Source organism: Trachurus japonicus, chromosome 18 (genome assembly GCF_045865225.1).
Source record: "Trachurus japonicus isolate A0001 chromosome 18, Traja_1.0".
Taxonomy (NCBI): Eukaryota; Metazoa; Chordata; class Actinopteri; order Carangiformes; family Carangidae; genus Trachurus; species Trachurus japonicus.
The window spans coordinates 2351138-2376341 of NC_140924.1; the positions used below are offsets into that span (position 1 = coordinate 2351138).

General features: G+C 45.0%; 1 protein-coding gene across 1 annotated transcript in view; it reads left to right on the plus strand.

Moving 5' to 3' along the window:
* Positions 1 to 25204, plus strand: part of LOC146968286 (uncharacterized) — a 189514-nt gene that overhangs the window by 139376 nt on the left and 24934 nt on the right. Inside the window, 3 exon segments of the mRNA XM_085760485.1 lie at positions 266 to 849; positions 3583 to 4896; positions 18181 to 19412. Coding sequence (XP_085616611.1) covers positions 266 to 849; positions 3583 to 4896; positions 18181 to 19412 — 3130 coding nt within the window.

Below are 25204 nucleotides of genomic sequence, written 5' to 3' on the forward strand. Positions count from 1 at the left end.
GTGATTATAAGGGTGCATATGTATTTCTGCCGTCGCTGGCTTGGTGTGTATTGGTGTGTATTGGGTATGTGTGTAGTGCCTGCGTGTGTGTTTATGTCTTTGCAGCTCCTTAGTCGGGTGGCCAGACTCCTCCCCCTCTGGTCCCGATTGGTGCTTCTGAGCTGGCTGGGGATTGGTGCGGCGCTTCTGAGCTGGCGGGTGATTGGTGCGGCGTCTGAGAGCGGGCCTGGGTCCTGGCATAAAAACCCCGAGTGGCAGTCGGCAGCTGGGCCGCTGGGCAGCTGTGAGCAGTGTGGGAAGGCGTTCACTACCTCCAGTGGGTTAGCGGTTCACCGGCGCATTCACGTCGGAGGGAAACCGCACAGCTGTGAGCAGTGTGGGAAGGCGTTCACTACCTCCGGAGAGTTAACGGTCCACCGGCGCATCCACACCGGAGAGAGGCCGTACAGCTGCAAGCAGTGTGGGAAGGCTTACACTCAATCCGGAGAGTTAAAGGCGCATCAGCGCACCCACACCGGAGAGAAGCCGTACAGCTGCAAGCAGTGTGGGAAGGCTTTCACTCGATCCGGACAGTTAACGGTCCACCGGCGCAGCCACACCGGAGAGAAACCGTATGTGTGTGAGCAGTGTGGAAAGGCGTTCACTACCTCCGGAGATTTAACGGTCCACCGGCGCATCCACACCGGAGAGAAGCCGTACAGCTGTGAGCAGTGTGGGAAGGCGTTCTCTCGATCCGGACAGTTAACGGTCCACCGGTGCATTCACGTCAGAGAGTGGCCGTACAGCTGCTAGCAGTGTGGGAAGGCGTTCGCTACCTCCAGTAGGTTAGCAGTCCACCGGTGCATTCACGTCAGAGAGCGGGTTATCGGTGGATGCATCAGCGGGCCATTCAGAGGGGTTTCGTGGTGTCTCGAAACAATCCGACAGTTAATTAAGATTATGGATCCAGAGGGAGTCGAGCTCCGGCGAGCACGGCGTCTCCGACGCCGGCAATACACCTGCAGAGGCCCCAACGCCAGAATAAAATCTCTTCATACAAACATCTGCAAGTGACCTCAAGAAATCCAGTGTCTTTGGCTTACTTTTGTAATCCATGACAACATGATCACAAATGATCAACACATAGGTTCTGTAAACAATAATAACCTTGCTGTACTAGATGCAATGTAGTGTTTTGTGTGTGTGTGGGTGTGTCACATCCGGGGAGGAGTCAGGTGGGATGGTACGTCACCAAGCATAGTAAAATCAGCTGTTCTTCACCTGTGAATAAATGAACTGAGAGGGTGAGGGGGGAAGGTCCTTTTGCTGACCGCTAATTTACACTGTTTTGGATGTTTTTAGGCTTATGTGAGGTTGTTTCACTGCTATGTTTTTAGCTTAATAAACTTTGTGAATCGACATAACCTCTGGAGCTTAGTTTTTATTGTTGAAGCGCATCCGGCAATAAACACTTCCCTCGCTTAGTCTCTCGGCGACCATTAATTGTTCCATACACCCTAACACTTGCTTTGATCACAACAGATCAATACATTTTCTGTACGACTTCTTAAACAACATGTAACGAACGTTAAGGTTAACTAAAACCTAGGTTTGCTCAGTGAACAGAACAGTTTAATAAACGTTTAGCCGACAGCAACATTACCCTGCTCACTGTGGTATATATCACCTTTTCTCGTCTCGACCTACTTCCGTTTTACTTCGACTTTTTTCTCATAAAATTATGACTTTATTCTCATAAATTACGACTTTATTCTCGTAAATTACGACTTTATTCTCGTAAATTACGACTTTATTCTCATAAATTACGACTTTATTCTCATAAATTATGACTTTATTCTCGAAGTTTGTGACTTTTTTTTTTCTTAAATGTGGCCCTAATACTCCGTCGTAGGTATCAGATATTATTATAGGCTATTCTTATATTTAAGCAACATCCAGTCAGGCCGTGGTATAGGCTCACGGGGGCGGACTGGGACAATAATTCAGGTCGGCAATTTTACCAGTAGGCCTAAATAAATGTTCCTTAAAAAACAACTAATGTCCATATTTTAGCTCTACTCTAAAACAAATAAAACACAAGTGATTATCCAAGGTCACCCAGATAATTGAGATGTCCCACCGCTGTGAAACATCAGTCTGAATCAATCTGATACGGTTTAGCAGTCCCCCTCTCCATTCACTCTACCTGTAGCCTAAAACAGCGCCACTCTCCATTGCAGCTACATTGTGGTCAAATGTGGAATTGTCCCAAAATCGTTTGGCCTGCAATTCAGTAGCTACTATGCTTCCACCTAGTGGCTACATTTGTCACTTACATTTCACGCGTTACGTGAATCTCGCTCCCCGCGAGTGAAATGGCCACTTTGAAGTAGTAGCCTATCTACTGTATATTGAACGAAGTTAGGCTACTGTACAGTCTTTGTCACTGTACAGAGTAGACACTCTGTACTCACTAGCCTATAGCCTATAGGCACACCCCTCGCTATAATACACACGATATGTTGTGACTGTGAGCCTTCGTCGTAGTAAAGCCCTCAGATCTACTCTTAATGTAATAACTGCGCCACCTTGTGGCTAAACATCAACTAGGCTACACTGAAGTCATCATAATTTCATAAGTTCTCATTTTCATTATGAATAGCCTACTATTATTGTTATTTGAAGCCGTGTCAGTCTTGACTGTGGGTGATGGGGTCCTCTATGTCTGCTAGTGTCTGTAGCCTACTAGCCTACAGTAATATTTTTGTCGACATTATCAAATTGAGGAACTTTTATTTTGAAGGGCACAGGGCAAGGAAGCACACTAGCCAATCAGAGGACCCGCCCACCCAGGGAAACAAAATATTGAGTGGTAAATTAGTTTTGTTAAGAACCAAAAACGAGAAAACGAACTGAAATTTTGATTTCCGTTTTTTTCCCAAACGAAAAAACGAAAAAAACAGCTTGTTTCTGGTTTCTCCTTATGTCAATTATTCCCAGAAAACAGACTGATAAAACGTACCTCCGTCCTTGTGACACCCCTAGTCTGTATTCAATTTTATTTAGTTGGAAGGCATGGCATTAAACCTCCATCAAATTTCACCAGTTCAGGTAGGTAGGTTCAGGTAATTAGCTAGCTGTCAGCAAGCTATAACTAATGTAAGCTCACCATTCTCACTTTGTTTTCAGAATGACTGAGTGAGACTCAGCCTGAGCTGGTACCTTTGGGATGCCTCAACAATTGATGTCCAAAACCACTTTTTTGCAAGGTTCATCTGATGGACATCTAGAGACAGATTCACTAAGGTTTGCACAGCTTTTGCTCATGCTAAACCTGCATAGGCTGAGCAATCTGCCCCTCTGTTTGTCTTTGAAGACCCTCTTCACATGTTTCAAAACCAAACACAGATTGTGCAGGTTTAACAAGAGCAAAAGCTGTGCAAACCTGACCAAATCTGGACCTTAGTCTTAGTGAATTCACCTTTAAAGTTGTTGTTTTTTAAAATTTCCCGGGGGAAAGGAGGTCGGTATCTTGTCACCTTTTTTACCCCTGATGATTGATTGATTGATTGATTCTCTCTTTCTTCCTGTCTGTTGCCATAGAAACAGGACCACACCAAGGAGAAACCACACAGCTGTAATGGGTGTGGGAACACGTTCAGGAACTCAGTTCATCTGAACGCTCACCGCTGGCGACGCCAATGTGGACAGATGGCATACAGCTGTGAGCAGTGTGGGAAGGCGTTCGCTACCTCCAAAAAGTTAGCAGTCCACCGGTGCGTCCACACTGGAGAGAGGCCGTACAGCTGTGAGCAGTGTGGGAAGGCGTTCGTTAAACCCGGACATTTAACAGAACACCGGCGCATTCACACCGGAGAGAAACCGTACAGCTGTGAGCAGTGTGGGAAGGCGTTCTTTCGATCCGGACAGTTAACGGTCCACCGGCGCATCCACACCGGAGAGAGACCGTACAGCTGTGAGCAGTGTGGGAAGGCGTTCACTAGCTCCGGAGTGTTAACGATCCACCAGCGCATCCACACCGGAGAGAAACCGCATGTGTGTGAGCAGTGTGGAAAGGTGTTCGCTACCTCCAGTAAGTTAGCACTCCACTGGCGCAGCCACACTGGAGAGAGGCCGTACAGCTGTGAGCAGTGTGGGAAGGCGTTCTCTAGCTCCGGAGACTTAACGGTCCACCAGCGCATCCACACCGGAGAGAAACCGTACAGCTGTGAGCAGTGTGGGAAGGCGTTCACTACCTCCAGTGGGTTAGCGGTTCACCGGCGCATTCACGTCGGAGGGAAACCGCACAGCTGTGAGCAGTGTGGGAAGGCGTTCACTACCTCCGGAGAGTTAACGGTCCACCGGCGCATCCACACCGGAGAGAGGCCACACAGCTGCAAGCAGTGTGGGAAGGCTTACACTCAATCCGGAGAGTTAAAGGCGCATCAGCGCACCCACACCGGAGAGAAGCCGTACAGCTGCAAGCAGTGTGGGAAGGCTTTCACTCGATCCGGACAGTTAACGGTCCACCGGCGCAGCCACACCGGAGAGAAACCGTATGTGTGTGAGCAGTGTGGAAAGGCGTTCACTACCTCCGGAGAGTTAACGGTCCACCGGCGCATCCACACCGGAGAGAAGCCGTACAGCTGTGAGCAGTGTGGGAAGGCGTTCTCTCGATCCGGACAGTTAACGGTCCACCGGTGCATTCACGTCAGAGAGTGGCCGTACAGCTGCTAGCAGTGTGGGAAGGCGTTCGCTACCTCCAGTAGGTTAGCAGTCCACCGGTGCATTCACGTCAGAGAGCGGCCGTACAGCTGCGAGCAGTGCGGGAAGGCGTTCACTACTTCCTATTGTTTAACAGTCCACCGGCGCATCCACACCGGAGGGAGGCCGTACAACTGCGAGCAGTGTGGGAAGGCATTCGCTCAACCCGGACAGTTAACGGTCCACCGGCGCATTCACGTCAGAGAGTGAGACAATCATCTCCTCCTCAATGGCACCAATACCAAAGAACTTGTTTTTGACAACCGTAGAAAAACCACTCCTCATCATGAACCCATATACATTGACAACCAACCGGTGGAGATTGTGGACAGTTTCAGATACCTCGGGATCACACTGCCAGCAGAGAACCCACATCATCCGTAAACTCAGGTCATTGTCCATCAAACCACCCCTTCTGCTTCTTCTGTACCGCAGCATCATTGAGTGTTCTTTGATGACACTAGCGTTGAAACCAGTTAATTTGTTCTCCTTCTACGTCTCAACTGTCCACTGCATTGGCTGGCATGTTATTAAAACAAGATGTAAACATTTAGGAAGTGCAGGGTAAAATATCAACATCAGTATAAGGACATATTTTGACTTATACTTGTCTGAATGAGATTAGTGTTGCAGTGTTGTACAGCCACTCCTCAACACTCATGTGTTGTATTGTTTTGATTTTTGTTGATAGTAATGAAACCTCTTAGAATTCATAAGTTGCAGTTCAGCATTTATTGACCAAACTGACCCGCATCGGATGCTGAAGTGAAGAAGGTAAAATTGCACTGCTTTGGCAGTAACATGTAGTATGAGCAGAAATCCTAAGTCTAAGTGGAGTGAAACACTTGTCTTATGTATGATGTTTGGAACTGTATTTGACCTGTTGTGTCCTTGTACTGAATGTGAGGGAGTGAAGCATTAACCCTGTGGTACGAAGGGATAACACATGGAGAGAGTACATGTTTATGCTTTCACTTTAGGTAGTAGCAAAGTTTAGTCTCATGTTTTAACTAACCTCTTATGTGTCTTATATTTTTGACTAACCCATTGAGTTTAAAGACAACTGAAACTTGTAAGCAAACCCTATAGATTTGTGTTGCGCTTAGTTCATAATGCAGTAAATACCAGTAACATGTTTGTTCACTCAGAGGCAAGTTGAGGACACACAGCCACTGAGAGAGGTAAACATCTTCAAGGCCGAAGGGGGGAGAGGATGAGAGGCCTACTGAATGAGACATTGTGCTGAATTACGGCTCTGCACTCTCTGACCTAGGGCAGATAAGATACAACAGTGTAGGGAGGTTTCTGTTGTCTTTCAGGTCCAGAGGTTTGTGTGCTGGGAAGATGGGACCAACCTGTGACAGCCTGAGTGCACCAACGAAGGGAGGGCTAAAGTCTAAACCACAGCACCTCCCCACCTGTTTTGATCAATAAGAATGAATTACACACACACAGTGTGAAGTATTAAATATCAATGTAATGTCTTTGTCTTGGGCAGATGACAGAGAATTCTGGCTCTCTTGGGATGGTGATTGCAGCTAACTGCTTGCAGACTGCAATTTCCTGAACAGGAGAGTTTTTTTGTATCTGACCCTTTTGATGATCCAATTTAATAAATAGTTAACTGGAAAGTCGTTGTTTGTCCTCTCAGAATAGTTATTTTCATCATCAATTTATCTGTTGATTATTTAAATGATCAATCGATTAGTTGTTTGGTCAATAAAATGTTGAAAAATATCAGTGTTTCCCAAACCACCAGATGACGTGCTCAAGTGTCTTGTTTTGTCCACAAACCAAAGAGAGACTCAGTTTATTGTCATAAAGGAACAAAGAAACCAGAAATATTCACATTGAAGAAGCTGGAATCAGAGAATCTGGACTTTTTTTCTTTATCAACTCTTAAAATTGATTATTGATTAAAAGCTTAGAATGAGTTGTTTACAAATACACAGGTGGTGGTGCACCCACCGGAGTTGAAGAACTTGGCTCAAACTTTCACCTACATTTCAACATCTCCCTCTGTCAAAGCTCAGTACGTAGGTGATTCAAAGAGTCCATTATCGTCCCGGTTCCCAAGACCAAGAACATCTCTTGCCTCAATGATGACAGACCCATTGCCTCGACATCTGCAGCCATGAAATCTGTAGCAGCGATTCTTTAGTTTGTGTTTTGTGCAAGTACTTTACTTTGACCACAAGGGTTCAGTACCTTTTCATTTTGTTTGCTGAACACCCAGCAGCTGCCCAGCTGCCTGAAATGAGGGGTGGTTAGTTTGAGTTGGATGGTGGTGGGTTCACACAGTTCTTACTGACAGCCGGAGGAAAGCCAGGGATCTTTGTTTTTGCTTCAATCCACATCAACTACTGTTTTGTTAAAAAACCTTTGTTGTTACAATAAATGGGAACATCACCCAAAGAGACCAACTTTGCTTTCTAAAGAAACTCCTGCTCATTGTCTAATCAATTCATAGTCAAAGCAGTGGGGGGTGGGGGTGCTTGGAGGTGGTAATGTTCTGGAGCAGGTGTGAATGTTCAGGAGTGTAGGGTGTGGTGGTAAATTGGGGGCTGCATGCAAACCCTTTAGGATGCTAATCACAGAGTATAATAGGTTAACCAGACAGTGTTGTGTGACTGGTGAAATGTGTGAATGTGTAAACTCTTTATATTTTATTCAATTTCCCTGCCACACAACTTTTCCTGCAGGTTATCTAAAAGTTAATAAGCATAAACCTTTGTTTCACATGTATTGTTTCCATTACAGAAGGACAGATCCTTGATACAGTGTGCTGGATGTGAGTGTTATCATCCAAAATGGATAGAGTGGTGTGGACATGATGTTAGATATTGGTCCCAATAATATTCTCTCTGGTCCAGCTCTCACGGAAGATGTACTTTCCCTCCATACACCATTGGAATATTTCTGGAAGTTTGTGTCTGAACCTTTTATATACAGTCTATGGTCTGAACATATTATTTAAGCTCTGACAACAAACACAGATCTGTAAACACTAATGTAAAGGAAATGGAGCAGGTGGTGTGGTCATCTTTGCTTTCTGGGATTATCACTGCAAACTGACATAGGCTACATGTTTTGTAATAAATGACTATGTTTAAAATATGACTGAGTTAACTTGGAGGAGGAAATATAGAAAACCAGGGGCCTTATTTGGAGGGAAATCGGTGGATACTTGTTTGGGACACCTTGAACCTTCAAAACACGCTGGTTGCCCACTCTTCCTCAACATTTCTACAGGGTCACATGGTTCTGAAGTTACAGCCCTGGGGCCTCATTTATCATTGTGGATACACGTTTTTTTACACGCTCTTTCCCCCGTTTTGTGCGTACGCACTTTTCTCCGCCTAATTTGGGATCTATCAAACCAAAACCTGTCGGGAGAAAGTGCCGAAATTTACGACCAGTCTGACCATGGCGTACCGGCATTTACACGCTTTTTGAAGAACAAGAGGAATTGGCGACGCCGCTGCAGAGTCAGAGAACTGCAGTATGCGAGGGAGAGAGGAGCGCGGACACTGTTTGAAGTAGCAAGTGGTGGTGATCATGACCCCCCCCCGCACACGTGTTGACGTCGGCACTTTACATGAAAAGCACAGCGACTCAGATTTTTCCCCTGTGCATTTACACTAGTTTGCTCCTAAATACTGGCTTTATAAAACGAATTTCGTTTTCTTTTGATATCATATTGATATTTTTCCCTTGCATGTAGGCTACACCTCTTCCACAACCCGTCTGTCCAGTCTGGAAAATAATTTCTGCGATGTGCGTGTGTTACGTAGCCAGACTGGACACACACAAGCAAGCAGCAAGCCCAATAATGTCGGCGCAAATCAAAGCAAATGAGAAAACATGATCGATATTTTTTGTGTGAATAATATTTATTGTATTTAACAAAACTGGGTGCTGCCCAACATCATTTTAGGAAAAGTCACAGACTGGTGGACTTCAATGTTTTTTTGTTTTTTTTAAATATATAGCTATGCACAAATGAAAATCAAAGTCTTCCAGTGAACGGAAGTTGGGGGTTAGTGGAAAGGGGTGCAAAGTAGTACTGACTGGCAGTGGAAACCCTGCTTTAAATTATTATGACATAGCCTAATCTAAAATAAGGGGCAGAATAAATATGATTCTTCTTCTTTCTGTTCTGTTTCATTTAGATTTGTGAGTTTTTTGTTTTTATTGTAGCCTTTCAATGCAAGATGATGTTTCTGACTGATATTGCCGTGTTACCGTGTATCTCGCTTTCAGAGAAATTCCGCTTCTTTCTCCGCTCTCCGTCCGTCTGTTGTCTTCACCGTCTTCCACTGACGTCATTCCACACGTTTCCAGAGTGCACATGGCTACTTAATATGCACGTAACTGATTTGCATTGACCACATATGGTTGTGTGGGGCCGTTTAGGGGGCTGGGTATGAGGCGTGTTCTCATCCACGCTTTTCTCAGGTCCGGTGTGATCTATCAAGGGAAATACCGTGCAGCCGTGTGTACGCGGAGTTTGATAGATCTGAAAAGAGTGTATATTTTTTGGTCGTACGCACATTTTGCCTTTCCGTCGTACTGAAAATTTAAGAGGACTTTTACACGCTCTTTGATAAATGAGGCCCCTGGCTGTTCTTCTCCAACACCTTAGCAACGGTATCTAAGGGGAGGAGACTTGGCGATGTGACCGCGAGAGTCGGAGAGATCGCGGGAATACAAAGGAAAAAATGGCGCTTTCCACTTCACAGTCACAGCACGGATCTAGAATATAATACATCCATGCTACAGAGCCACGGCTCGGCTCGGCTCGGCTCGGCTCGGTTGAGGAGCTTCTCCAGCTCTGAGTTCTTCATACTTTGCTCCTCATCAGATCACGTCGTCTCTCTCTTGTTTCTCTCCTCTCGGCAGCTCCAGACTCACTCGTCTGCTCCTCGCTAACGGACCACAGCTGCTTTTCCCAGAGCCGAAAAGCTCCAAGAGGAGATCCCGTCTGACCAGGACCAGGATGAAGGAGGAGAACCAGGACCGGGAAATTAGCGACCTGGATCAGAACACGACCGGAATTATGGAGCAGAACCAGGACCAGGACTTCAACAATACCATGTTAAAGGAGGAGAACCAGGACCAGGACTACAACAATACCATGTTAAAGGAGCAGAACCAGGACCAGGACTACAACAATATCATGTTAAAGGAGGAGAACCAGGACCAGGACTACAACAATACCATGTTAAAGGAGGAGGATCAGGACCAGGACTACAACATGTTAAAGGAGGAAAACCAGGACCAGGACTACAACAATATCATGTTAAAGGAGGAGAACCAGGACCAGGACTACAACAATATCACGTTAAAGGAGGAGGATCAGGACCAGGACTACAACATGATAAAGGAGGAGAACCAGGACCAGGACTACAACAATACCATGTTAAAGGAGGAGGATCAGGACCAGGACTACAACATGATAAAGGAGGAGAACCAGGACCAGGACTACAACAATACCATGTTAAAGCAGGAGAACCAGGACCAGGACTACAACAATACCATATTAAAGGAGGAGAACCAGGACCAGGACTACAACAATATCATGTTAAAGGAGGAGGACCAGGACCAGGACTACAACAATATCATGTTAAAGGAGGAGAACCAGGACCAGGACTACAACATGATAAAGGAGAAGAACCAGGACCAGGACTACAACAATATCATGTTAAAGGTGGAGAACCAGGACCAGGACTACAACAATATCATGATAAAGGAGAAGAACCAGGACCAGGACTACACCAATATCATGTTAAAGGAGGAGAACCAGGACCAGGACTACAACAATACCATGTTAAAGGAGGAGAACCAGGACCAGGACTACAACAATACCATGTTAAAGGAGGAGAACCAGGACCAGGACTACAACAATATCATGTTAAAGGAGGAGAACCAGGACCAGGACTACAACAATCCACAGGTCTGTGTTTCTGTATATTTTGTGGTTAGCCTCCGATTTGGCACTTAAGGGGAAAGTTAAGAGGAAATTAACGTATCGTGCAGAGCGACTGTTTCTGTTTGTACACTGATGGTCTGTTTTTTGTGACACTTCTTGATGTAAAAACATTTTAGGTAAGACATTAACTTTACTTGACACCCGCTATTGTATTTGTTAAACGTTTATTTCATTTGTGAAAATGCTAAAGGGGAAATTTCACTGTTTTTGTTTGATACCTACAGACCTCATTAGACCAGGTCCAGATCAAAAACCACTGTACTCAGACTTCTCAAATCTGGACTAGATTAATCTACAGGCCTTGAAGGTTCATTCAGACACAGTTTCTGATCTGTGAAACCTTTATTCTATTTGTGAAAATGCAATAAAGGCACATTTCACTGTTTTCTCAGCATATAGACCAAATTAGACCAGGTCCAGATCAAAAACCACTACTTCTCAAATCTGGATTAGATTCTCCTAAAGAGGCTAAACATTCATTATAATCTAGGCCAGATTTGAGAAGTAGTGGTTTTTGATCTGGATCTGGTCTAATTTGATCTATATGCTGAGAAAACAGCATCTAGGTACCGTGGTTTTTGACCTGGGCCAGGTCTAATGTGGTCTATATGATGAGAAAACGGTGTAATGAATATTTAGCCTCTGCAAAATAATCTAATCCAGATTTGATAAATCTAGGCATAGTAGTTTTTGATCTGGACCTGGTCTAATTTGGTCTAAATGCAGAGAAAACAGTGAAATGTGCCTCTATTGCATTTTCACAAATAGAATAAAGGTTTCACAGATCAGAAACACTTCCTGAATGAATCTTCAGGGCCTGTAGATGAATCTAGTCCAGATTTGAGAAGTCTGAGTACAGTGGTTTTTGACCTGGATCTGCATAGAAATTGACCAATGGGCACCACGCATCCTGTCTGGCTCCCATTGGCTCGTACCCTCCAATCAATCCCCTCCTCGACCCGCCTCGTCCCCACCCCCTTCCGCTTAGAAACTACAAGTAGTTGTAACCGCTCTGAGCTGCTCAGCCACAGACACATGTACCCAGGAATTCAGCACCTGCTGAACCACTACTTCTCAAATCTGGATTAGATTATCCTAAAGAGGCTGAACATTCATTATAATCTAGGCCAGATTTGAGAAGTCTAGGTACCGTGGTTTTTGACCTGGGCCAGGTCTAATGTGGTCTATATGATGAGAAAACGGTGTAATGAATGTTTAGCCTCTGCAAAATAATCTAATCCAGATTTGACAAATCTAGGCATAGTAGTTTTTTTTTTGACGAGGGGATTGGATCCTCCATCCAATCCCCTCGTCAAAAAAAAAACTACTATGCTACTACTACTATCATGTACAGTCCTCATTAGACCAGGTCCAGATCAAAAACCACTACTTCTCAAATCTGGATTAGATTATCCTAAAGAGGCTGAACATTCATTATGATCTAGGCCAGATTTGAGAAGTCTAGGTACCGTGGTTTTTGACCTGGGCCAGGTCTAATGTGGTCTATATGATGAGAAAACGGTGTAATGAATATTTAGCCTCTGCAAAATAATCTAATCCGGATTTGAGAAATCTAGGCATAGTAATTTTTGTTTTGACGAGGGGATTGGATCCTCCATCCAATCCCCTCGTCTTCCCTGCTCCTCCTCGACCCGCCTCGTCCCCACCCCCTTCCGCTTAGAAACTACAAGTAGTTGTAACCGCTCTGAGCTGCTCAGCCACAGACACATGAACCCATGAATTCAGCGCCTGACCAGGGTTTCTCTGCACCGCGGAGCGACTGGCCCCGGTCTTCCTGCTCCTCTTCCCCAGACACAGCACCATGTGCCCGGTCACCCAACGCGAGCAGTCTCCCTGTAGGGGAGCGTATCTATGTTCCCCGGGTCCTATGTTCCTCTATAGACCCTCTTTTTGAAAATGGGTCCTATGTTCCCCGTTTTTACCAAAAAGGGTCTTATGTTCCCTGGTCGCAATACATACTGGGGAACATAGGACCCTTTTTCTGAAGAAAGGTCCTATGTTCCCCGCTGTTGCTGGTCGATTGACTCTCTCTCTACTTATCTGGACTCTCTATCTATCTGGCCTGTCTAGCCTTTACCTGGTCTTTTTACTAAACTTAACCAACTCCTTTCTTTATTGCCTAAACCCAACCAATGGGACAATTCCACTTCTCACTCAAAGTCACAACTCAACTTCCAGGTATGGGACCAAAAATTGCATATTTCCCGGGTCCTTTTGGGGAAAAGTGGGGAACATAGAACCCTTTTGGGGAAAAGCGGGGAACATAGGACCTTTTTTTTAGAAAAAGGGTTCTATGTTCCCCAGTCTGGACACAGAGTCTTCCTATAGAAGATGGAACCCTTTTCCCCAAAAGTGTCTCAGCTGGCGTCAGTAAAATGTTTTTCTAACAGACTGACAGTGACAATCAGTGAAACTGAGGCGAACTCATTCATGGTTGTCTCTGATTATACTGATAACGGCCTACCTCCCATGTAGACGCGCGACATGCACGCTCATTAAAGCGGCGCGTATCTGGCCACGTGCATTCGGTGCGGCGGCGACACCGTTTTCGGACATGCACGGTTCCCTACGTTGCTGTGTCAGGCAGATGTCTCCCACGGAGCTCTGCCCCGTTTCAGAGGTGAAGGAAGCCCTAAGTGGAAAGACGTCACCTCCGCGATGTTTTATGTAGCCTATGGCATTTTTAGGCTTCATGTGTGTTATTGGACAGAAAGAGCAGCGCTGCCTCAGAGCATAGCCTACGTACAGAAAACACATTTGTCAATAAATAAATGTTTTACCAATCAGTCTGTATTAGGGGTGTCAACGTTTACAATTTTTCTACACGTGTAAACGGGGCTTCTAACTCATGTGTACCCGGTTACATGGGAGATTTATGATCTCTTTCTTTCGTGGGGGGACTGCAGCAGAAGGGGTGCGTTTGATTTCAGCTCTGGGCCGCAAGACGACGTTGACACGCTGCTTGTGGACCAAGATACGTTTTATCAGTCTGTTTTCTGGGAATAATTGACATAAGGAGAAACCAGATACAAGCCGTTTTTTCGTTTTGGAAAAAAAACTGAAATCAAAATTTCAGTTCGTTTTCTCGTTTTTGGTTCGTTTTTGGTACAAAACGAATTTATCACTCAATATTTTGTTTCCGTGGGTGGGCGGGTCCACTGATTGGCTAGTGTGCTTCCTTGCCCTGTGCCCTTCAAAATAAAAGTTCCTCAATTTGATAATGTCGACAAAAATATTACTGTAGGCTAGTAGGCTACAGACACTAGCAGACATAGAGGACCCCATCACCCACAGTCAAGACTGACACGGCTTAAAATAACAATAGCCTAATAGTAGGCTATTCATAATGAAAACGAGAACTTATGAAATTAGCAAAAGAAAATGCGCAATAGTAAACCCACATTAGGTTCTCAAATCAGCTGCCACTCTGCAGGGACGGCGCGTGTCATAAGCCGTTGGAGACAAATATGTACACAAGCAGGGAAGTTGGTGCCTAGGCCCGGCGGAGAATTAATTTAATTTAATTAATTTGCTCATTTGCTCAAACGTGGAGCCATATGTGATCATAATGATGATGAGAAAAGAAAACACATTAACGAAAAGTACAACCTAAACTGAGACTGGAACCCATACTAGCAAATGACTCGGCTTACTGAGGGAGCTGCTCTACCAGGGGAGCTATTCATCAGTCATAAGCTCTCATGTGTCTTATTGATCACTGACCCGCTGCTCCAGCTGACGCACATCAGCGTCTGGACATAGCCTACGTGCTGCTGTCGTGTCTTCAACCTAAAAACTGATCTTTATACATTTTTTCGTTGAGTAAAAATCCTCTCTGAATTATGGAACTGATAAGAATCATTTCTTAAATGCTTGTATGGAAGTTGAAACTTCTGTAGGCTGTGCGTACCCTAATTGTTTCTGCCTCCGCTTAGCCGTGGCTGCAGCAAGCGAGGAAAATCACAACCTCAGATGTCTTTACGGTATCTACGAGGGAGTATTAGGGCCACATTTAAGGAAAAAAAAGTTACAAACTTCGAGAATAAAGTCGTAATTTATGAGAATAAAGTCGTAATTTACGAGAATAAAGTCATAATATTACGAGAATAAAGTTGTAATTTATGAGAAAAAAAGTCATAAATTTATGAGAAAAAAGTCATAATAAACCTGTTGTTTAAGAGGAAGGCAGTTGGTAAAATGGGGGCCGTGGAGGATTTTGTGGAGTTGTACTTTAGTTTAGTTTAGTTTAGTTTATTGTTTTATTGTACGTGGACAGTCCCAATTAATCAACTGCATTAAATACAGTAAAAAGGGCAGCTTTAGCCAGCATGGCTAATATCCTGCTGTAGTCCCCGGCCAGATGACAATGGGCACCCTAAAAGCAAACAACAACAACAATATATTACAATATATTTAGGATAGGTTTCACAAACAAGGAGATACTTAATCTTTTGGCACATCAGCATCATATCATCATTAGGACTTTATATGCAAGAAATTCATCTTTTCCGGAGAAATAACCAGACGGACTTGGAGGAAGTCGCTGCTTTTGTGGAGGGGGAAATGGCTGGAACTGGTCGACTGCAGGGTTATCGGTGGATGCATCAGCGGGCCATTCAGAGGGGTTTCGTGGTGTCTCGAAACAATCCGACTGATAATTAAGATGATGGATCCAGAGGGAGTCGAGCTCCGGCGAGCACGGCGTCTCCGACGCCGGCAATACACCTGCAGAGGCCCCAACGCCAGAATAAAATCTCTTCATACAAACATCTGCAAGTGACCTCAAGAAATCCAGTGTCTTTGGCTTACTTTTGTAATCCATGACAACATGATCACAAATGATCAACACATAGGTTCTGTAAACAATAATAACCTTGCTGTACTAGATGCAATGTAGTGTTTTGTGTGTGTGTGGGTGTGTCACATCCGGGGAGGAGTCAGGTGGGATGGTACGTCACCAAGCATAGTAAAATCAGCTGTTCTTCACCTGTGAATAAATGAACTGAGAGGGTGAGGGGGGAAGGTCCTTTTGCTGACCGCTAATTTACACTGTTTTGGATGTTTTTAAGCTTATGTGAGGTTGTTTCACTGCTATGTTTTTAGCTTAATAAACTTTGTGAATCGACATAACCTCTGGAGCTTAGTTTTTATTGTTGAAGCGCGTCCGGCAATAAACACTTCCCTCGCTTAGTCTCTCGGCGACCATTAATTGTTCCATACACCCTAACACTTGCTTTGATCACAACAGATCAATACATTTTCTGTACGACTTCTTAAACAACATGTAACGAACGTTAAGGTTAACTAAAACCTAGGTTTGCTCAGTGAACAGAACAGTTTAATAAACGTTTAGCCAACAGCAACATTACCCTGCTCACTGTGGTATATATCACCTTTTCTCGTCTCGACCTACTTCCGTTTTACTTCGACTTTTTTCTCATAAAATTATGACTTTATTCTCATAAATTACGACTTTATTCTCGTAATATTATGACTTTATTCTCGTAAATTACGACTTTATTCTCATAAATTACGACTTTATTCTCGAAGTTTGTGACTTTTTTTTTCCTTAAATGTGGCCCTAATACTCCGTCGTAGGTATCAGATATTATTATAGGCTATTCTTATATTTAAGCAACATCCAGTCAGGCCGTGGTATAGGCTCACGGGGGCGGACTGGGACAATAATTCAGGTCGGCAATTTTACCAGTAGGCCTAAATAAATGTTCCTTAAAAAACAACTAATGTCCATATTTTAGCTCTACTCTAAAACAAATAAAACACAAGTGATTATCCAAGGTCACCCAGATAATTGAGATGTCCCACCGCTGTGAAACATCAGTCTGAATCAATCTGATACGATTTAGCAGTCCCCCTCTCCATTCACTCTACCTGTAGCCTAAAACAGCGCCACTCTCCATCTACATTGTGGTCAAATGTGGAATTGTCCCAAAATCGTTTGGCCTGCAATTCAGTAGCTACTATGCTTCCACCTAGTGGCTACATTTGTCACTTACATTTCACGCGTTACGTGAATCTCGCTCCCCGCGAGTGAAATGGCCACTTTGAAGTAGTAGCCTATCTACTGTATATTGAACGAAGTTAGGCTACTGTACAGTCTTTGTCACTTTACAGAGTAGACACTCTGTACTCACTAGCCTATAGCCTATAGGCACACCCCTCGCTATAATACACACGATATGTTGTGACTGTGAGCCTTCGTCGTAGTAAAGCCCTCAGATCTACTCTTAATGTAATAACTGCGCCACCTTGTGGCTAAACATCAACTAGGCTACACTGAAGTCATCATAATTTCATAAGTTCTCATTTTCATTATGAATAGCCTACTATTATTGTTATTTGAAGCCATGTCAGTCTTGACTGTGGGTGATGGGGTCCTCTATGTCTGCTAGTGTCTGTAGCCTACTAGCCTACAGTAATATTTTTGTCGACATTATCAAATTGAGGAACTTTTATTTTGAAGGGCACAGGGCAAGGAAGCACACTAGCCAATCAGAGGACCCGCCCACCCACGGAAACAAAATATTGAGTGGTAAATTCGTTTTGTTAAGAACCAAAAACGAGAAAACGAACTGAAATTTTGATTTCCGTTTTTTTTCCAAAACGAAAAAACGAAAAAAACGGCTTGTTTCTGGTTTCTCCTTATGTCAATTATTCCCAGAAAACAGACTGATAAAACGTACCTCCGTCCTTGTGACACCCCTAGTCTGTATTCAATTTTATTTAGTTGGAAGGCATGGCATTAAACCTCCATCAAATTTCACCAGTTCAGGTAGGTAGGTTCAGGTAATTAGCTAGCTGTCAGCAAGCTATAACTAATGTAAGCTCACCATTCTCACTTTGTTTTCAGAATGACTGAGTGAGACTCAGCCTGAGCTGGTACCTTTGGGATGCCTCAACAATTGATTTCCAAAACCACTTTTTTGCAAGGTTCATCTGATGGACATCTAGAGACAGATTCACTAAGGTTTGCACAGCTTTTGCTCATGCTAAACCTGCATAGGCTGAGCAATCTGCCCCTCTGTTTGTCTTTGAAGACCCTCTTCACATGTTTCAAAACCAAACACAGATTGTGCAGGTTTAACAAGAGCAAAAGCTGTGCAAACCTGACTAAATCTGGACCTTAGTCTTAGTGAATTCACCTTTAAAGTTGTTGTTTTTTTTAAATTTCCCGGGGGAAGGGAGGTCGGTATCTTGTCACCTTTTTTACCCGTAATGATTGATTGATTGATTGATTCTCTCTTTCTTCCTGTCTGTTGCCATAGAAACAGGACCACACCAAGGAGAAACCACACAGCTGTAATGGGTGTGGGAACACGTTCAGGACCTCAGTTCATCTGAACGCTCACCGCCGGCGACGCCAATGTGGACAGATGGCGTACAGGTGTGAGCAGCGTGGGAAGGCGTTCGCTACCTCCAAAAAGTTAGCAGTCCACCAGCGCGTCCACACCGGAGAGAGACCGTACAGCTGTGAGCAGTGTGGGAAGGCGTTCGTTAAACCCGGACATTTAACAGAACACCGGCGCATTCACACCGGAGAGAAACCATACAGCTGTGAGCAGTGTGGGAAGGCGTTCTCTCGATCCGGACAGTTAACGGTCCACCGGCGCATCCACACCGGAGAGAGACCGTACAGCTGTGAGCAGTGTGGGAAGGCGTTCGTTCAATCTGGAAGTTTAGCAGCCCACCGGCGCGTCCACACCGGAGAGAGGCCGTACAGCTGTGAGCAGTGTGGAAAGGCGTTCGCTACCTCCAAAAAGTTAGCAGTCCACCAGCGTGTCCACACCGGAGAGAGACCGTACAGCTGTGAGCAGTGTGGGAAGGCGTTCGTTAAACCCGGACATTTAACAGAACACCGGCGCATTCACACCGGAGAGAAACCATACAGCTGTGAGCAGTGTGGGAAGGCGTTCTCTCGATCCGGACAGTTAACGGTCCACCGGCGCATCCACACCGGAGAGAGACCGTACAGCTGTGAGCAGTGTGGGAAGGCGTTCACTAGCTCCGGAGTGTTAACGGCCCACCAGCGGATCCACACCGGAGAGAAACTGTACAGCTGTGAGCAGTGTGGGAAGGCATTCTTTCAATCCAGAAAGTTAGCAATCCACCTGCGCATCCACACCGGAGAGAGGCTGTACAGCTGCGAGCAGTGTGGGAAGGCATTCTGTACCTCTGGAGCGTTAACGGTCCACCGGCGCATCCACACCGGAAAGAGGCCATATAGCTGCAAGCAGTGTGGGAAGGGGTTCACTATCTCCTATGAGTTAACGGTCCACCGGCGCATCCACACCGGAGAGAAGCCGTACAGCTGTGAGCAGTGTGGGAAGGCGTTCGCTCAATCTGGAAGTTTAGCAGCCCACCGGCGCGTCCACACCGGAGAGAGGCCGTACAGCTGCGAGCAGTGTGGGAAGGCTTTCAATACCTCCTCAGACTTAACGGTCCACCGGCGCATCCACACCGGAGAGAAGCCGTACAGCTGTGAGCAATGTGGGAAGGCGTTCGCTCAATCTGGAAGTTTAGTGGCCCACCGGCGCGTCCACACCGGAGAGAAACCGTACAGCTGCGAGCAGTGTGGGAAGGCTTTCAATACCTCCTCAGACTTAACGGTCCACCGGCGCATCCACACCGGAGAGAGGCCATAAAGCTGCAAGCAGTGTGGGAAGGCTTTCACTCAATCCGGACAATTAACGGTCCACCAGCGCAGCCACACCGGAGAGAAACCATACACCTGAGTCCGTTCTTGTACACACTTTACACAAACAACTGTGTCAACCCTTCCCCCATAACCGAATACTTCAAATACTCTGTACGCTGTGACTGAGTCCTGGTCCGAGAGAAGAGCCAATATGGCAGTGTCATCAATCACTCTGTTGCCCATTTTTCCCAGTGGTGCAAGGACAATCATCTCCTCCTCAATGGCACCAAAACCAAAGAACTCATTTTTGACAACCGTAGAAAAACCACTCCTCATCATGAACCCATATACATTGACAACCAACCGGTGGAGATTGTGGACAGTTTCAGATACCTCGGGATCACACTGCCAGCAGAGAACCCACATCATCCGTAAACTCAGGTCATTGTCCATCAAACCACCCATTCTGCTTCTTCTGTATCGCAGCATCATTGAGTGTTCTGTGATGACACTAGCGTTGAAACCAGTTAATTTGTTCTCCTTCTACGTCTCAACTGTCCACTGCATTGGCGGGCATGTTATTAAAACAAGATGTAAACATTTAGGAAGTGCAGGGTAAAATATCAACATCAGTATAACGTATTGCGTGGCGGCCGCCTCCACCTTATTTTGTGCCGCCCCCAGCGATATGCAGGGTTTTTTCTGCATTATAAATTTTGAGGCGGCCGTGCGCCTGAATCTTGATTGAAAATCAATGAAAGCTCAGTGGCGCTGTTTTCAACCAGAGACGTTCTCAACTCGACTGCAACAGAAGGGGTGCGTTTGATTTAAACTCCGGGCCGGGCCGCAAGGTGGCGTTGACGCGCTGCTTGTGTGCCCGCGGGGGCGGGGCTCATCGGGGCTCCGCTCCGTTCAGACGTTGTGCTGAGCGTGAACGCACCTCACCGGCGCGAGAGATTATAGAGAGAAGGAGACGCGGTGGTGTCCTTTGCAGCTTGGTGACAGGACTTCGGGTACCCGTAAAAGCCGACTCCCAATTTACTGCCGGTCCCAAATTTTTAATAATCATGCTAGCGTTTCACCAGCTCTCATCTCCGCCAGTCAGCCTCTCAACCTGCCGCCTCTCTCGCGTGCGGGCGCACCGCACGTAAACACACTTCTTTTTTTTTTATGTTAGTGGGAAACACTGATCAAACTGTGCGTACGCACAACTCTCCGCAATATTCCATTGATAAATCACACCGGTCCCAAGAATGGTGCGGACATGAACACACCTCATATTCCACCCCCAGAATGCCTCAGCACAACCATATATGGTCAGCACGTGCATAATTAAGTAGCCATGTGCTCTGTGGAGCAGCAACAAAGTAACAACAAAGACAACGGCTGAGAGCGTGACTCACCCGGAATGATGCTTCGGCGGACCTGCCCTCACTTTTGAGGTCGGTTGTGAGAAAAATGCCTGCTGTCCAGACAACTGTGTTTTTTTAAATATACTTTTTTTTTGTTGTTCTGCGATCGACGTAATGAGCACCCCTGGTATAAGCATTGTCACGCAGCAATATGGGACTCCACTCCCCCCGCTACCGCCTCAGCCGAAATTTTGGCCAGGAAAAACCCTGTATAAGGACATATTTTGACGTATACTTGTCTGAATGAGATTAGTGTTGCAGTTGTTGTTACAGCCACTCCTCAACACTCATGTGTTGTATTGTTTAGATTTTTGTTGATAGTAATGAAACCTCTTAGAATTCATAAGTTGCAGTTCAGCATTTATTGACCAAACTGACCTGCATCAGATGCTGAAGTGAAGAAGGTAAAATTGCACTGCTTTGGCAGTAACATGTAGTATGAGCGGAAATCCTAAGTCTAAGTGGAGTGAAACACTTGTCTTATGTTTGATGTTTGGAATTGTATTTGACCTGTTGTGTCCTTGTACTGAATGTGAGGGAGTGAAGCATTAACCCTGTGGTACGAAGGGTTAACACATGGAGAGAGTACATGTTTATGCTTTCACTTTAGGTAGTAGCAAAGTTTAGTCTCATGTTTTAACTAACCTCTTATGTGTCTTATATTTTTGACTAACCCATTGAGTTTAAAGACAACTGAAACTTGTAAGCAAACCCTATAGATTTGTGTTGCGCTTAGTTCATAATGCAGTAAATACCAGTAACATGTTTGTTCACTCAGAGGCAAGTTGAGGACACACAGCCACTGAGAGAGGTAAACATCTTCAAGGCCGAAGGGGGGAGAGGATGAGAGGCCTACTGAATGAGACATTGTGCTGAATTACGGCTCTGCACTCTGACCTAGGGCAGATAAGATACAACAGTGTAGGGAGGTTTCTGTTGTCTTTCAGGTCCAGAGGTTCGTGTGCTGGGTAGATGGGACCAACCTGTGACAGCCTGAGTGCACCAACGAAGGGAGGGCTAAAGTCTAAACCACAGCACCTCCCCACCTGTTTTCACCAATAAGAGTTAATTACACACACATAGTGTGAAGTATTAAAAATCAATGTAATGTCTTTGTCTTGGGCAGATGACAGAGAATTCTGGCTCTCTTGGGATGGTGATTGCAGCTAACTGCTTGCAGACTGCGATTTCCTGAACAGGAGAGTTTTTTTTGTATCTGACCCTTTTGATGATCCATTTTAATAAATAGTTAACTGGAAAGTCGTTGTTTGTCCTCTCAGAATAGCTATTTTCATCATCAATTAATCTGTTGATTATTTAAACGATTAATCGATTAGTTGTTTGGTCAGTAAAATTTTGAAAAATATCAGTGTTTCCCAAACCACCAGATGACGTCCTCAAATGTCTTGTTTTGTCCACAAACCAAAGAGAGACTCAGTTTATTGTCATAAAGGAACAAAGAAACCAGAAATATTCACATTGAAGAAGCTGGAATCAGAGAATCTGGACTTTTTTCTTTATAAACTCTTAAAATTGATTATTGATTAAAAGCTTAGAATGAGTTGTTTACAAATACACAGGTGGCAGTGCACCCACCGGAGCTGAAGAACTTGGCTCAAACTTTCACCTACATTTCAACATGTCCCTCTGTCAAAGCTCAGTACGTAGGTGATTCAAAGAGTCCATTATCGTCCCGGTTCCCAAGACCAAGAACATCTCTTGCCTCAATGATGACAGACCCATTGCCTCGACATGCAGCCATGAAATCTGTAGCAGCCATTCTTTAGTTTGTGTTTTGTGCAAGTACTTTACTTTGACCACAAGGGTGCAGTACCTTTTCATTTTGTTTGCTGAACACCCAGCAGCTGCCCAGCTGCCTGAAATGAAGGGTGGTTAGTTTGAGTTGGATGGTGGTGGGTTCACACAGTTCTTACCGACAGCCGGAGGAAAGCCAGGGATCTTTGTTTTTGCTTCAATCCACATCAACTACTGTTTTGTTAAAAAACCTTTGTTGTTACAATAAATGGGAACATCACCCAAAGAGACCAACTTTGCTTTCTAAAGAAACTCCTGCTCATTGTCTAATCAATTCATAGTCAAAGCAGTGGGGGGTAGGGGTGCTTGGAGGTGGTAATGTTCTGGAGCAGGTGTGAATGTTCAGGAGTGTAGGGTGTGGTGGTAAATTGGGGGCTGCATGCAAACCCTTTAGGATGCTAATCACAGAGTATAATAGGTTAACCAGACAGTGTTGTGTGACTGGTGAAATGTGTGAATGTGTAAACTCTTTATATTTTATTCAATTTCCCTGCCACACAACTTTTCCTGCAGGTTATCTAAAAGTTAATAAGCATAAACCTTTGTTTCACATGTATTGTTTCCATTTCAGAAGGACAGATCCTTGATACAGTGTGCTGGATGTGAGTGTTATCATCCAAAATGGACAGAGTGGTGTGGACATGATGTTAGATATTGGTCCCAATAATATTCTCTCTGGTCCAGCTCTCACGGAAGATGTACTTCTCCCATTGGAATATTTCTGGAAGTTTGTGTCTGAACCTTTTATATACAGTCTATGGTCTGAACATATTATTTAAGCTCTGACAAACAAACACAGATCTGTAAACACTAATGTCAAGGAAATGGAGCAGGTGGTGTGTTCATCTTTGCTTTCTGGGATTATCACTGCAAACGAACATCAATGTTCATGTTTTTGTAATTAGGCTTCTATTTATAAGATATGACTGATTTAACTTGGAGGAGGAAATATAGAAAACCAGGGGCCTTATTTGGAGGGAAACCGGTGGATACTTGTTTGGGACACCTTGAACTTTCAAAACACGCTGGTTGCCCACTCTTCCTCAACGTTTCTACAGGGTCACATGATTCTGAAGTTACAGTCCAGTCTGTTCTTCTCCAACACCATAGCAACGGTATCTAAGGGGAGGAGACTTGGCGATGTGACCGCGAGAGTCGGAGAGATCGCGGGAATACAAAGGAAAAAATGGCGCTTTCCACTTCACAGACACAGCACGGATCTAGAATATAATACATCCATGCTACAGAGCCACGGCTCGGCTCGGCTCGGCTCGGCTCGGTTGAGGAGCTTCTCCAGCTCTGAGTTCTTCATACTTTGCTCCTCGTCAGATCACGTCGTCTCTCTCTTGTTTCTCTCCTCTCGGCAGCTCCAGACTCACTCGTCTGCTCCTCGCTAACGGACCACAGCTGCTTTTCCCAGAGCCGAAAAGCTCCAAGAGGAGATCCCGTCTGACCAGGACCAGGATGAAGGAGGAGAACCAGGACCGGGAAATTAGCGACCTGGATCAGAACACGACCGGAATTATGGAGCAGAACCAGGACCAGGACTACAACAATACCATGTTAAAGGAGGAGAACCAGGACCAGGACTACAACAATACCATGTTAAAGGAGGAGGATCAGGACCAGGACTACAACAATATCATGTTAAAGGAGGAGGATCAGGACCAGAACTACAACAATATCACGTTAAAGGAGGAGAACCAGGACCAGGACTACAACAATATCATGTTAAAGGAGGAGAACCAGGGCCAGGACTACAACAATATCATGTTAAAGGAGGAGGACCAGGACCAGGACTACAACAATATCATGTTAAAGGAGGAGAACCAGGACCAGGACTACAACAATATCATGTTAAAGGAGGAGAACCGGGACCAGGACTACAACAATATCATGTTAAAGGAGGAGAACCGGGACCAGGACTACAACAATATCATGTTAAAGGAGCAGAACCAGGACCAGGACTACAACAATATCATGTTAAAGGAGGAGAACCAGGACCAGGACTACAACAATATCATGTTAAAGGAGGAGAACCGGGACCAGGACTACAACAATATCATGTTAAAGGAGGAGAACCGGGACCAGGACTACAACAATATCACGTTAAAGGAGGAGAACCGGGACCAGGACTACAACAATACCATGTTAAAGGAGGAGAACCGGGACCAGGACTACAACAATATCATGTTAAAGGAGGAGAACCGGGACCAGGACTACAACAATACCATGTTAAAGGAGGAGAACCGGGACCAGGACTACAACAATATCATGATAAAGGAGGATCAGGACCAGGACTACAACATGATAAAGGAGGAGGACCAGGACCAGGACTACAACATGATAAAGGAGGAGAACCAGGACCAGGACTACAACATGATAAAGGGGAAGAACCAGGATCCAGAGCAGGACGCGGTCCTCCAGGACAACGAGCCCTCCGGTCCATCTGGTTCCAGTCCACCGGTCTGTGTTTCTGTATATTTTGTGGTCAGCCTCCGATTTGGCACTTAAGGGTAAAGTTAAGAGGAAATTAACGTAACGTGCAGTGCGACTGTTTCTGTT